Source organism: Lithobates pipiens, unplaced genomic scaffold (assembly GCF_037356315.1).
Source record: "Lithobates pipiens isolate NorthernLeopardFrog02 unplaced genomic scaffold, aLitPip1_a1.2 Scaffold_25, whole genome shotgun sequence".
In the NCBI taxonomy this organism is placed as follows: Eukaryota; Metazoa; Chordata; class Amphibia; order Anura; family Ranidae; genus Lithobates; species Lithobates pipiens.
The window spans coordinates 86,594,890-86,609,966 of NW_027507787.1; the positions used below are offsets into that span (position 1 = coordinate 86,594,890).

At 43.1% G+C, this 15,077-nt stretch overlaps 1 protein-coding gene across 2 annotated transcripts in view; it reads left to right on the plus strand.

Moving 5' to 3' along the window:
- The window catches only part of LOC143930361 (uncharacterized), a 122,706-nt gene that overhangs the window by 61,716 nt on the left and 45,913 nt on the right, over nucleotides 1-15,077 (plus strand). For both annotated transcript variants that reach the window (XM_077454626.1, XM_077454625.1), the window contains exon 3: nucleotides 9,174-9,284. In XM_077454626.1, the coding sequence (XP_077310752.1) occupies nucleotides 9,174-9,284 (111 nt within the window). The remainder of the gene's footprint in view (nucleotides 1-9,173; nucleotides 9,285-15,077) is intronic.

Consider the following 15,077-nt stretch of genomic DNA (forward strand, 5'->3'; position numbering starts at 1 on the left):
GCAATCTGATGCACTCGTCTCAAAAAAGGCCCACACCAAGGAACTTTGGAATAACGCTCAGAGGCAGCGCCCTGAACAGGCAGAGCTCTGCGGTGTGATTCAGTCAGTGTACTGCCCTTAAGCTGGCCCCAGAGGGCATCCTGCCTCATTGGAGATTTGCCTCCTCCTTCTCCTCTCTCCTATCAGGCATCCACGTGGAGTCAGTGACCTCATCACCCCCTCCCTCTTCATCACTGGAGCAAACCTGGCAGTATGCTGCAGCTGATGGAACATGACTGCCAGATTGCTGTCCTTCTTGAGCATCCCCTCTCTCTGTGCTTACGCTACTGCCTTCCTCTAGCTGGGTATCATCATCTGAGCCTTCAAAGGGCATCCTCCTGGAGCATGTACCCAACACTGTGATCAAACAGTTCAAGGGTCTCCTCAGGAGCACATGGTGGGTCTAGGGAAGGAGGGACTGATGACATTGAAACGAGGGAAGAGGACGCGTTGGCAGCTGCTTTGTTAGTACCCTGAGCCTGGGTGAGAGAGGGTGAGAGAGGATGAGGAGGATGAGGAGGGCTTGGTCATCCACTCTACCAAGTCTTAGGCATGATGCGGCTCAACACGTCCAGCTTCTGAAAATAAGGACAAGCGTGTCCCATGGCCACATGCTGATGACGATGCACCGCGTCCACGATCAGCACTGTTGTCTCTAGACACATTGGCTCATGACTGTCTGCCTCTCCTTGTTGGCCTTCCAGACATATTAATGGCCTGCAGGGAGATGGGAAAACCAGCAATTGGGTAGCTTTAGGTACACACTGAGCAGATGACACAGTACACTGACTGTAATTACTGCAGCTGCCTGCCTGTGTTACAGAAACAGAACACCACGAGCAATAAGGAGTATCTTCAGGTGTATACTGTGCTGGAGGCACACAACACCCACTTAAACTGCTGCAGATGCCTGTATTATAGAACACCAGCAATAAAGGGTAGCTTGAGGTGTATACTGTGCTGGAGGCACACAACACCTACTTTAACAGCGCTAGGTTTTCAAGCCACAAAGACACTGTCCCTGCCTATCCTGCTCTTTCCCCGACTGCCGCAACACACTACACAAGGCCATCGCGCTGGCGGCCTTATATAGTGTGGGGCGTGTACTTAACCCCCTGAGCTATAATTGGCCCCAGGCATCCTGCCTGTGGCCAATTATGGCTCTCCTCGCTGCCGGCGATGTGATTGGCCAAGCATGCAGGGTCACAGTGCATGCTTGGCCAATCATCAGCCAGCAATGCACTGCAATGGCGCAGTGCATTGTGGGCCATGAGCGCCACACGAATATGGCGCGAACAGCCCACAGAGTTCTGGCCTCGACGAACAGGTGAACAGCCGGCGTTCGACTCGAACACCGAGCTCATCCCTAGTGATCAGTAGTGTTTGTTTGAGCTTTGGGGTGCACACCCTAATGCAATAGACTGTGCACACCGATGTTTGGGAGATATTTCCCTTCCTTCATTCAGGCCTTAAAACATTACCTAATTGCTCATACCACTATAATTTGCCTGAATTTGTACAACTTTCATAAGCTGATAGTTATATAGTTTGGGGCCCTTAGTATTCACAGGCTAAAATGAGAACTATATAATCTAGCTTCCACTGGATTTTTACTATTATGTGTATCATATTAAGACCCATGTCACATCAGCGATCCTATCCCTAATGGTAACAGGATCGCTAAACAGATTTCTCATCTATAATTAAAAAAGCAAAAAAAAATAAAACATTTCCTTTTTTGTAGATATCAAGTAAATATCAAATAATGCAATCAATATGATGTATTTTCAGCCAACAAGGGTGGAATCCGAGCTCTTCTTTCCTTTCTTCTTTTCTCCAAAGCCTGTTGTGTGCAAAGCTCAATAGCTCAAGCTGAAATACACACACATTCACACACTTATTTCTAAAAGGCTCCATCTGAGGTTGTAATCATACAGCCAGTTTGAAAGCTTACAAATGAAAAAGTAAATATAAAATAAGATAAGTTGGTGGATACCAGACCATCACACCTCTGTAAGCTTGTGAGGTGTGACTCACAGTTGGCATTCCAATTCATCCCAAATGTGATCAGTTGGGTTGAGTTCAGAGCTCTGTGCAGGCAACTTGGGCACCTTTGCATAAAAAAATTAAACCATGCTCGCCCCTCCCCCAACGCTCCCCATCCAAGACAGACTGAGCCCCAACAGAACTTAATGGAGGATGGGGCGCCACTACACTGGATATTTCACAGCCCAGGCAAATATAGAGTAGGGTGACCAGATGTCCCCTGCCCTGCAGAGTGGGGACAAAACCGGGGACAGACTTCCTCCGGGGCACATTGGTGCCCTGGTAAAAGTAGGTCTGTATTTCAAAGAAACCTTAATCAGTTATGACCGCCCACCTCACATATACTGCGGCAGGGTGGCCGTTCTGTGCCAGATCACGTACCTAGTACATGATCTGACACTTCTGGGTCTGGGTCTGGGGAACGTGCCACCTGCGACCCGCTCCAGCTGTGATTATATACAGCAGGAGCCCAGCATCAGGTACCATGGATTTGATATATGTTTGCACTCGCTGATTGTACAGGGCACAAGCAGACCAATAATCTGTAAGCAAGGGAGATTGTTGTTCTGTCGGTAGGGAAGGTAGTGATCCTGTGTTTCTTCTAAGCAAAAAAAAATGGATCTTTTCCCCTAGTCAAAGCACCTCCCCCACAGTGAGTAAGCACAACCTAGGCTTACATTTAACCCTTTTATCACCCCTGATTTTAACCCCCTTCATTGCCAGTGTCATTAGTACAGTGACAGTTCATATTTTTTAGCACTGATCACAGTATTAGTGTTACTGGTCCCCATAAAGTGTCAGTTAGGTGTCCGATATGTTATAAGTCACTGATCGCCACCATTACTAGTAAAAAAAAAAAAATTACATAAAAATATCCCAGTGATGGCGAACCTTGGCACCCCACATGTTTTGGAACTACATTTCTTTCCCATGATGCTCATGCACTCTGCAGTGTAGGTGAGCATCATGGGAAATGTAGTTCCAAAACATCTGTGGTGCCAAGGTTTGCCATCACTGCGCTTTAACATTTGCGCAAACCAATCAAATACTTCTTAGGATTTTTTAATACCAAAAGCATGTAGCCTTTTTGGCCTAAATTGATGAATAAATTCAATTTTTTTCATTTTTTGATTGGATGTGTTCTATAGGAGAAAGTAAAAAATATAGTTTTTTTTTCAAAATTGTCTGCGTTTTTTATTTTTTGCGCTATAAAAAGACAGAGGTGATCAAATACCACCAAAAGAAAGCTTTATTTGTGGGGAAAAAAAAGCACATCAATTTTATCTGTGTACAATGTTGCACGACCAGTGCCATATCACAAAAAATGGCCTGGTTATTAAGGGGGTAAATCCTTCTGGGGCTGAAGTGGTTAAAAAACATTAAACCATTGCATTAAAAATGATTTAATATTTTCCGGAGCTGAAGTGGTTAATAACTCCACCAAGGCATTGGTAGCTATCTGATGCCGCTTACACACGATCAGAATTCTGACCAGAAAAAGACTGATGAGAGCTTTTCATCGGAAAATGCGACCACATGTATACGCTCCGTCGGAATTTAGCTGTCCGAATTTCCACCAGCCAAAAATTGATAGCATGTTCTCAATTTTCCCACCAGAAAAACTTTCTATCGAAACTTCCGATCGTGTGTATGCAATTCCAACATGCCAAAAATCACGCATGCTCAGATTCAACTACGAGACAGAAGCTATTGGCTACTGGATATTGAACTTCCTTTTTCTAGTCCCGTCGTACACATTGTACGTCACTCTGTCGGGAAAACCATCAGAGCTTTTTCCAACGAGAATTCCGATCGTGTGTAGGCGGCATAAGGCATTTTATCTAGTTCTGTACTCCCTTTTGGCTTGCAGCTGTGGCCCATTTCTCACTCACTGCTTACACCCACATCTAAGTTGATGTTAATGGGCATTGTTTTCCAGCATTTGCCATGTATTTGGAAGGCAGGTTTAATTAACCACTTGCTGCCCGCCCTATAGGCAATTGACGGCGGCAAAGTGGTTTCATAATCCTGACCGGACGTCATATGACGTGATCAGGATTATGAGCCGCTGCGCGCCCCCGGGGGCGCGCATCGCGGCAATCGTTGTTGCGGGGTGTCAGTCTGACACCCAGCAACTACGATCTCGGTAAAGAGTCTCCGACGGAGACTCTTTACCACGTGATCAGCCGTGTCCAATCACGGCTGATCACAGTGTAAATGGAAAGAGCCGGTGATTGGCTTTCCCTCACTCGCGTCTGTCAGACGCGAGTAGAGGAGAGCCGATCGGCTGCTCCTCTGACAGGGGGGGTCTGTGCTGATCGATTATGAGCACAGCCCCCCCAAGGATGCCCACACTGGACCACCAGGGACGCCACCAGACCACCAGGGAAAAGGTAATCCTCCCTAGACCACCAGGGATGCCAGTCAGCACAATGGGTGCCAATCAGTGCCCATAATGAATGCCAATCAGTGCCCACAATGGGCATCACTGCTTGTCATGCATTATTGTTTGGCACTGATTGGCATCCATTACTATAGTATAACACCAATGCCGCCTATGAGTGCCCACCTGTGCTGCCTATGAGTGCCCACCTGTGCCGCCTATGAGTGCCCACCTGTGCCGCCTATCAGTGCCCACCTGTGCCGCCTATCCATGCCCATCCATGCCCATCTGTGCCGCCTATCCATGCCCATCTGTGCCGCCTATCCATGCCCATCTGTGCCGCCCATCTGTGCCGCCCATCCGTGCCAGCTATCAGTGCCAATTTGTGCCACCTATCAGTGTCCGTCCGTGTCGCCCATCAGTGCCGCCTATCAGTGCCACTTCATTGGTGCCACATTGGTGCCCATCAGTGCCGCCTTATCAGTGCCCATCAGTGTAGCCCCATCAGTGCCCATCAGTGAAAGAGAAAACGTACTTATTTACAAAGTTTTGAAACTGAAACAAAAAAAAACATTTTTTTTTCAAAATTTTCGGTATTTTTTTATTTGTAGCGCAAAAAATAAAAACCGTAGAGGTGATCAAATACCACCAAAAGAAAGCTCTATTTGTGGGGAAAAAATTATAAAAATTTCATTTGGGTACAGTGTAGCATGACCGCGCAATTGTCATTCAAAGTGCGACAGCGCTGAAAGCTCAAAATTGGTCTGGGCAGGAAGGTGTTTAAGTGCCCTGTATTGAAGTGGTTAAAGTGATACATATAACAAAGTATTTTAAAAATGCAGCTTACCTTTGTCACATGTTCTTTTCTGGAACTTCCAACAAGGAAACAATTAGTTGCTTAGTTATATTTGGTAAGAGGGGGTGGGGAAGCAATGTTTAACATAACTAACCTTGTCTGGAGGCAGATATCTCTCATTTGTTTTATTAGGTTTAAGCACCAGTCATGCAGAGTAATGCAGCCTCTGAACTGTTAAGTCATGCTATGTGAATTGGGACAAGTACCAAATATAAAGTAAGAATAAACAAAAGTGGAAATACCCTTTAACCGCTTACAAACCGACTGCCTGCATTGTACTGTGGTCGGACAGCTTATACAGGCACAGCGATGCACCTGTACACTGCTGCCTTTTTCAGGGTTCGGCATGCAGTTTCGTGCCCCTGCTGACTCCCACTGTAATTGGACACAATGGGATTTTGTCAGCAGGTCTCGGACAATAATTAATGGCCAGGACCTGCTGATCGACTCTATCCAATCACAGCCCAAAGCCCTGTATTGACAAACACAGGGCTCTATAGAGGGAGTGATCTCTTTGTTTCTTCTCCCTTCTCTCTCCTTGATTTTTAGTAAAACGCAGCATACATTACACACCTTAATATGGTTGTAAAGGCACAAGGGTTTTTACCTTCATGCATTCTATGCATGAAGGTAAAAAACCTTCTGTGTTCAACAGCCCCCCTCAGCCCCCCTAATAGTTACCTGAGCCACCTCTCGAATCCAGCGATGTCCACAACAGCCTTGGCTCTCCTCGGACTCGAGACATTGGCTCACTGGCAATCAATCACAGCCAGTGAGCCCATCAGGAGACAGAGGGGATGGGGCTGCGCCACAGCTTCATTTGTGAATGGACACATAGACCCGCTGATCGTGAGCGCACCTGCTTGGGTGCCCTCATTGCAAGCTGCTTGCTGTAAGGGGGAGGGGAAACATACTAAAGCCCCATACACACGATCTGAAATCCTGCCAGCAAAAGTCCAATGAGAGCTTTTGGTTGGAAATTCCGACTGTGTGTATGCTCCATCGGACTTTTGCTGGCGGAATTTTTGCCAGTAAAAGATTGAGAGCTGGTTCTCTATAATTCCAACAGAAAAAGTTCTGATCGGAAATTCCGATCATCTGTAGCAATTTCGAAGCGTAAAAATTCCTACGCATGCTCGAAAACAATTCAATGCATGCTTGGAAGCATTGAACTTAATTTTCTTGGCTCGTTGTAGTGTTGTACATCACCGCGTTCTTGACGGTAAAAAGTTAAGAAAACTTTTGTGTGACCATGTGTATGCAAGCCAAGCTTGAGCGGAATGCGCTTGTGTGTACGAGGCATAAGAGCAGAAGACCCTCAAGGTGCTATCCAGTGCAATTACTGCAATGTGGTATTGATATGTTAATCCCAAAAGTAAACCATTATACAAATTACAAAAGGGGGGGGGGGGGGGGTAGATAGGATGGGAGTTCAAGGTAAGTACAATACTTCTAACTCTAGAATAAAAAAACTGATTGTGTTCAACCATTCCAAGTACAAAATACTACTCCACTCACTTGTAATTCACACATGTGCACAACAAATTTAATGGTATCAAAAATCACTTGGAAAGCAATATTGTAAAATCATAAATTAAACATAGAGCAAACATACCATTACAACACTAAGCCCATCTCTAGAAGGAAGATACAGTATGACCACAAAAATCAAGGTGATAAAAAGGTACAAGTTCTGTAGTATGGTTTCATCCCCTGGATTATGTAGCCTCTCAAGGCCCTCTGTGTTCACTATGTAGCAGGGCAGCTATTCAGCACAGGACCCCAAAGACAGCGAGGATAACAGTGGTAGCGACAGTCTACAGCTCTGCTTCCCAACAGCCCCTAGGTCGTCCAGTAAGCACAGAGCAAAACAAAAAAAATAGGCCCAAAAAATAAGCTCACCATCTTAAAGCACTAGCTGTTTAACCAGTTTTTACACACTCTGTTGGCGAGGGTTGGACCTACTGAAGACCTATCCCTATAGCAAAAGAGGCAACCTTGTCATGAAAAGTGATCACCACACAATTTTCTCATCATGAGCACAAATACTTTTTACTCCCGTATAAAACTTGTTTAGGCATTGTCTAAACATATTCTAAGAAGAAAATAAGTGGATAGCAAAATCTTCACACCCAAAAGTGTACACCCAACTCTCAAGTTGCTTATCAGCTACTCTAACCCCAAGATGGGGGTCTGGTTGCACTTTATCCCAGTATCCCCATGGGATGGTTGGATATCAGGAGCCAAGAATGGGTGTCTACACATGATTAATTTCTTTATATGCAAATGTACTCCTTTCTTCTTAAAGAGGAGGGCCACCTTAAAAAAAAAAAAAAATACCATACAACCAGGATGTTCAACAGTGGGCTCAGCCAAAGGGAGAGACAAAGGAGGAACTCACAGTGGAGTAATTAAAAATTCATGCTTTTTAATAAAAGTTAAATATACTTAAAGCAGAGTTCCACCCTTAAGTGGAACTTCTGCTCATCGGATTCCCCCCCCCCCCCCCCGGTGCCACAATTGGCACCTTTCAGGGGGGAGGGGGGTGCAGATATCTGTATAATCCAGGTATCTGCACCCACTTCTGCGAATAGCTAGCCGCAAATGCCTGCACCTCCTCCCCCGTTGTGTTCTGGCAACTGTGTGGTTCTCAGAACACAACGGGGACCAGTGAAGACGTGCAGCTCGACTCGCGCATGCGCAGTAGGGAACTGGGCAGTGAACCGCAACGACTGAGGATGGTGGCGGGGCAGCGATGGAGATGAGCGATTGCTCGTTATCTACTGCTGACATTGCGGGCACCCTGGACAGGTAAGTGTCCATTTATTAAAAGTCTGTAGCTGAAGTATTTGTAGCTACTGCTATATATATATATATTTTTTAAGGTGGCCCTCCTCTTTAAGAAGGAAGGAGTAAATTTGCATATAAAGAAATGAATCATGTGTAGACACCCATTCTTGGCTCCTGATATCGATCCATCCCATGGGGATACTGGGATAAAGTGCAGCCAGACCCCCATCTTGAGGTCAGAGTAGCTACTAGTAATGGCTTGAGAGATGGGTGCACACTTTTGGGTGTGAAGATTTTGCTATCCACACTGAAATATGGATTTTTATACACCAGTATAAATTAACTTTTTGCACAAGAGCACTTCTTTTCTTCTTGAAAATGTTACTGGATTATTTATGAATGTTTTTAATGCATTTTTATTTACAGTTTTTGATAACAATCAAGTAAAAGATTCATATATATGAATTTATGCACTGTATATTATGCACTGATAGCGCAACACGTTTTTCAATAATATGAATATGTATAATGTTTATGTGGACATTTTGAGAGTGCAGCTGTCACTGAGAAATTATAATTTTTTTATTATTTGGTGATATTTTATGCAACTTATTTTTTGGTTTAAAAATATTCTAAGCCAGGTTGGGACCAGTAAAACAAATCTCTATAATAGAAGTGGTCCTTACAGAGGGACATTGGTTTTGGCACTAAATGTTATGTTCCTACGGGCTCCAGTGATGGAAATTCAGCCCATGAGGTGCTGCGGGTACCGCAGAGGCAGAGATTGTTTTTTTACCGCAGTGTATTTTCTTTAAAATGTATAATGTAAATAAGAATAATGATGTTTACCATATACCATGGACATCTATCTAGTTTTGCAGCAGGTAATATAAAATCCTAGTACTGAGGAGGAATGGGCAGCTACAGTATATGTCCTAATTTTCTATATTTCAGATGCTTGATTGTTAAAGATATAGGGGACCTAGTAATCACATTTTTAATGTGTGAATTGAAGTGCAATGTTGGGTCAAGTGACTAAACAATATCTTTCCTCTTTAGGTTTTAATCATTGTTGTGTCCATCTTTGAGATTGGTCTAGGTATTGCATTAGCAATCCTCGCCGTTACTAACACAGACGTAAGCGGTATTTCTTTTTGGGGCCCCGTCTTTGTAAGTATTGTTTTCATTCATTCATTTAATTTAATTGGTTTTATTCTTTCACATGACAAAACTATATATACAAATGTTCAACACATAATTGTCAATTACAGATCAGCCTCCATCAGTGTAATTTCACAGAAATGTTTAACATTGACATTTGACTTAGCTAATTACTCAGATGTTTTTCTTTTTTTTTTCTTTTTTCTTTTGCAATCTATTCATTCATGAAATTTTTTTTCATGCAACTATGCACAGGATATACAGTACATTCTGCCTACTTAATAAATGGAGTATGCCACTTAAAGGAGATCTTCCTGTTATGGAGTCTACCCCACTGTGCTCCACCCCATAACATGCATTCCTGATTAAAACTGACCTGGCATGCATTGCATAGCCACGTTCCATTGTATTAACTATTAGAAAGAAGGTCCAGAGCAATGATGTGTAGCCAACTTTGAATTAAGTATGTGTAGACAGTATGGGGTTGATTTACTAAAACTGGAGTGCAAAATCTGGCGCAGCTGTGCATGGTAGCCGGTCAGCTTAAAATTTCAGCTTGTTCAATTAAGCTTTGATTAAAAAAACTGGAAGCTGATTGGTTTCTATGCACAGCTGCACCAGCTTTTGCACTGTTCAATTTTAGTAAATCAACCCCTATGCGTTAGAGAGAATCAAGGGGGACAGCAATACCAAGATGGAAATTATTATGAAAGGTGATTTTTTTTTTTTTTTTTTTAATCATGGAGCTTTCACAAAGTACATTTCATCCAGTTCGGGTTAACATTTATTTTAAGTCACCTTTTAGATGGTCTTTTTTTTCCTAATTGAGCATAACTCATTTTTCTAATCTTTCTCTATATCAGTTTTATAGAGAAAAAATGTTTGGAGAACACTGATATAGGGCATGGCTTTGGCCACCCGCCTCTTCCTCTCCATAGCCCAAACTGTGGCCCTTTGCTTGCTGTTATCTGGCTCTTGGGGCATTATTCCCCCCATTGTCAGCAACAGTGGGGAATAGTTCCTGCCATTGACACCAAATGACGGGACGCTATTCCTCTTACTGACATCAAAGATGGGACACTATTCCTACCATTGATACCAACAATGGGGCACTATTCCGCCCACTGACACCAATCAAGGGGCACTATTCCTCCTATTGATACCAATGGTGGGGTACTCTGAAGGGATCACGTTGGACATTCTATGGAGTAAAATATGCTCATTAGTTGTTCCCTGACCATACTTTCAAAACGTTTCAAGACCTACAACTATAGTTTAAGATTCCCAATGCTTTTTTTTTTTGCTACTTTCAGCTACACCATGCAGTGGCAGTCCAATTTGGATTGATCGGGGTCTTGCTTCATCTATCTACACTAGAACAACTTCTATTTGAGTATGACCATGCAAAACTTATTTCTAGACATTACCTGATGCTTTTGACCTCTGCCTCCCCCAGAATGTAGAAGATAGCTAGACAGTGGAGAACTAATATGCCAACCCTCACAGAGGAAGCATGGTCTGATAGTGTGGACTCACTGCTCCCTACAGTTACAGTTTTGCTCATAAGTTTACATACCCTGGCAGAATTTATGATTTCTTGGCTATTTTTCATAGAATATGAATGATAACACAAAAACTTTTCTTTCACTCATGGTTAGTGTTTGGTTGAAGGCATTAATCAGTCAGCCGTGTTTACTCTTTTTAAATGAAAATGACAACAGAAACTACCCAAATGACCCTGATCAAAAGTTTACATACCCTGGTGATTTTGGCCTGATAACATGCACACAAGTTGACACAAAGGGGTTTGAATGGTAACCATCCTCGCCTGTGACCTGTTTGCTTGTGTGTATATAAAAGGTCAATGAGTTTCTGGACTCCCAACAGACCCTTGCGTCTTTCATACAGCCCTGCACTGCATTCTGAGTCATGGAGAAAGCAAAAGTATTGTCAGTGGAACTGCAGGAAAAGGTAGTTGAACTGTATAAAACAGGAAAGGGGTATAAAAAGATATCCAAGCAATTGAAAATGACAATCAGCAGTGCTCAAACTCTAATGAAGAAGTGGAAAATTAGGAGTTCTGTTGAAACCAAACCACGGTCAGGTAGACCAACAAAAATTTAACAGCCACAACTGCCAGGAAAATTGTTCGGGATGCAAAGAAGAACCCATAGATAATTTCAGGTGAAATACAGGACTCTCTGAAAACATGTGGTTTGGCCGTTTCAAGATGAACAATAAGGAGGCACTTGAAGAAAGATGGGCTGCATGGTCGATTCGCCAGAAGAAAGACCATGCAGCTCCTATGCAAATGACACAAATATTCCGCTTACAATAGACCAAACAGCACAAAGACAAGCCTCAAACCTTCTGGCACAAAGTCATTTGGAGGGATGAGACCAAAATTGAGCTTTTTGGCAACAACCATAAATGCTTCATTTGGAGAGGAGTCAACAAGGCATATGATGAAAGGTACACCATTCCTACTGTAAAACAAGGAGGTGGATCACTGATGTTTTGGGGATGTGTGAGCTACAGAAAGGCACAGGAAATTTGATGGCAAGATGAATGAAGTATGTTATCAAAAAATACTGGAGGAACATTTGCATTCATCAGCCAGGAAGCTGCTCATGGGACGTACTTGGACATTCCAACATGACAATGATCTAAAACACAAGGCCAAGTTGACCTCTCATTGGCTACAGCAGAATAAAGTGAAGGTTCTGGAGTGGCCATCTCAGTCTCCTGACCTCAATATCATTGAGCCGCTCTGGGGAGATCTCAAAACGTGCAGTTCATGCAAGATAGCCCAAGAATTTACAGGAACTGGAGGCTTCTTTCCATAAGGAATCGACAGCTTTACCATCAGAGAAGATAAAGAGCCTCATCCATAAATACCACAAAAGATTTCAAGCTGTCATTGATGTTAAAGGGAGCAATACACGGTACTAGGAACTGGGATGTAAACTTTTGATCAGGGTCATTTGGGTAGTTTCTGTTGTGATTATGATTTAAAGAGTAAACACAGTTGATTGATAATAAATGGCTTCAGCCAAACACTAATCATGTGTGAAAGAAAAATTTGTGTGTTATCATTCATATTCTCTGAAAAATGGTCAAGAAATCATAAATTCTGCCAGGGTATGAAACTTATGAGCACAACTGTATATCAGCTAGAGATAAATTAATACAATTTACTATAATTACCTACATTGCATTTACTACACCTCAGCATGTTTACATAAAATGGGTAGAGGGGGTTCCTTATGCTGCGTACACGCGATCTGAATTTTGGTCGGAAAAAGCTCTGATGGTTTTTCCAACGGAATTCCGACGGGATTTCGCTCAAACTGACCGTCAAGAACACGGTGATGTGCAACACGTACGACGGGACTAGAAAAATTAAGTTCAATAGCCAGTAGCCAATAGCTTCCATCTCGTAGATGAATCTGAGCATGCCTGAGTTTTTGCACATCGTAATTGCATACACACAAATGCATTTTCGGATAGAAGCTTTCTCCGACCGAAAAATTGAGAATATGCTTTCAATTTTTTGCTGTCCGAAATTCGGCCAGCAAAAGTCAGATGAAGCATACACATGATCACATTTTCCGACCAAAAGCTCTCATCTGCCTTTTGCTGGCCGAATTTACAATCGTGTGTATGGTATGGTATGGAATTGTCCTAAGTTCAGAGATTTTGGGCAGAAGTTCTTCAATTTCTGGAAGAAAAACTGGCCCTCTCGAACATTTGCTCCCCAGCGAGATGCCTTTTAGGAGATCTTGGTGAGGAGGAATTGTCCAGCTCTAACAAGACCTTATGGAGCATAGTATTTTTTTAAGCTAAAACAGTTCTGGCATTTAAGTGGAAAGATAAGTCTCCCATCTGTGCAATTCTGGGTGGAATTTTTTACCATTGAAAAAACTGATGTATGCTTCTAGGGATTGCCCCAAAAACTTTGGAAAAATATGGACAGGTTGGCTTACTTCAATTTCTTGAGCTATTGCTGTTTGTCCATTCCACTGTACATTTTCAAATAGATATGTTTCAGAGAGATATCAGTGTGGCCTAGTTCATATTTTGTCATTGTACTTCACTTAAAAAAACTCAGTAACTAAACAAAACTCAATCTAGATTTCGTGATGTATATCTTTATTCATTTGACTTTGTCACTGTACAAGCTGCAGCATATTTTGATGGTGAACACATTTGTAATTGTTCATTACTTCATCTGTACTACTGCTATGTACTGTGTACAATGTGGATGCTGTCACTATTGTGCCGTAAATTGTTAATAAAATGTACGCTTAAAAAAAAAAAAAAGTGATGGGGCACGATTACCCCCCCCCTCCCACTGATGCCAGAACATTTTCTTCTCCCACTGGCCACAGTCCGGCCCCCTTAAAGTTTGAAGAACAGTAAACTGGCCCTTTGTTTATAAGGTTTGAAGCCCCCTGCCCTATAGTATTTACCAGTATTCTCAAATGTAATTAAAATACACTGCTCAAAAAAATTCAAGGAACAATTTGAGAACACATCAGGTCTCAATAGGGAAAAATATCACACTGGATATCTATACTGATATGGACTGGGTAATGTGTTAAGAACAAAAGCATACCACATTGTTTGATGGAGATGAAAATGATCAACCTACAGAGGGCTGAATTCAAATAAACAAATTATGCAGCAGGCTAGTCAATTTTGCTGATACTCCACTGCAGCAACTCAAAATGGTCCTCAGTAGTTTGTATGGTTCTCATGTGGTTGTATGCATGCCTGACATCATTGGGGCATGTTCCTAATAAGACCATGGCTAGTGATCTGGACCAGGGCATTACTGAGCTCCTGAACAGACTGAAGTGCAACCTGACAGCATTGGATGAAACATAATGTCCCAGAGGTGTTCTATTGAATTTAGGTCAGGTGAGCATGGGGGCCATTCAATGGTATCAATTCCTTCATCCTTAAGGAACTGGCTGCATACTCTTACCACATAAGGCTGGGCATTGTCGTGCACCATGAGGAACCCAGGACCCACTGCACCAGTGTAGGGTCTGACATTGGGTTCAAGGATTTCATCCATATACCCAATGGCAGTCAGGGTGCCATTGTCAAGTCTGTAGAGGTCTGTGTGTTCCTATATTGATATGCCTCCCTAGACCATCACTGACCCACCACCAAACCAGTCATGCTGACCCTTGTTACAGACAGCATAACGTTCGCTATGGCTTCTCCAGACCCTTTCAGGTCTGTCACATGTGCTCAGGATGAACCTGCTCTCATCTGTGAAAGGCACAGGGTGCCAGTGATGGATCTGCCAATTCTGGTCTTCAATGGCAAATGGCAATCTAGCTCCATGGTGCCGGGAAGTGAGTACAGGGCCCACTACAGGAAGTCTGTTTCTAAATGTTTAGCCATTGTTGAGACATTCACACCAGTGGCCTGCTGGAGGTCATTTTGTAGGGCTCTGGCAGTGCTCATCCTGTTCCTCCTTGCACAAAGGAGCAGATACCGGTCTGTTCTGGCAGTGCTCATCCTTCTCTGGCCCTGTCGAGCTCTCCTAGAGTAACTGCCTGTCTCCTGAAATCTCCTTTATGCTCTTGAGACTGTGCTGGGAGACACAGCAAACGTTCTGGCAATGGCACTTATTAATGTGCCATCCTAGAGAAGTTTGACTGCCTGTGCAACCTCTATAGGTTCCAGATATTGCCTCATGCTACCAGTAGTGATGCTAACCCTAGTCAAATGCAAAGCTAATGAAAAACAGTCAGAAAAGATGAGTAGGAAAAAAAATATAGAAAC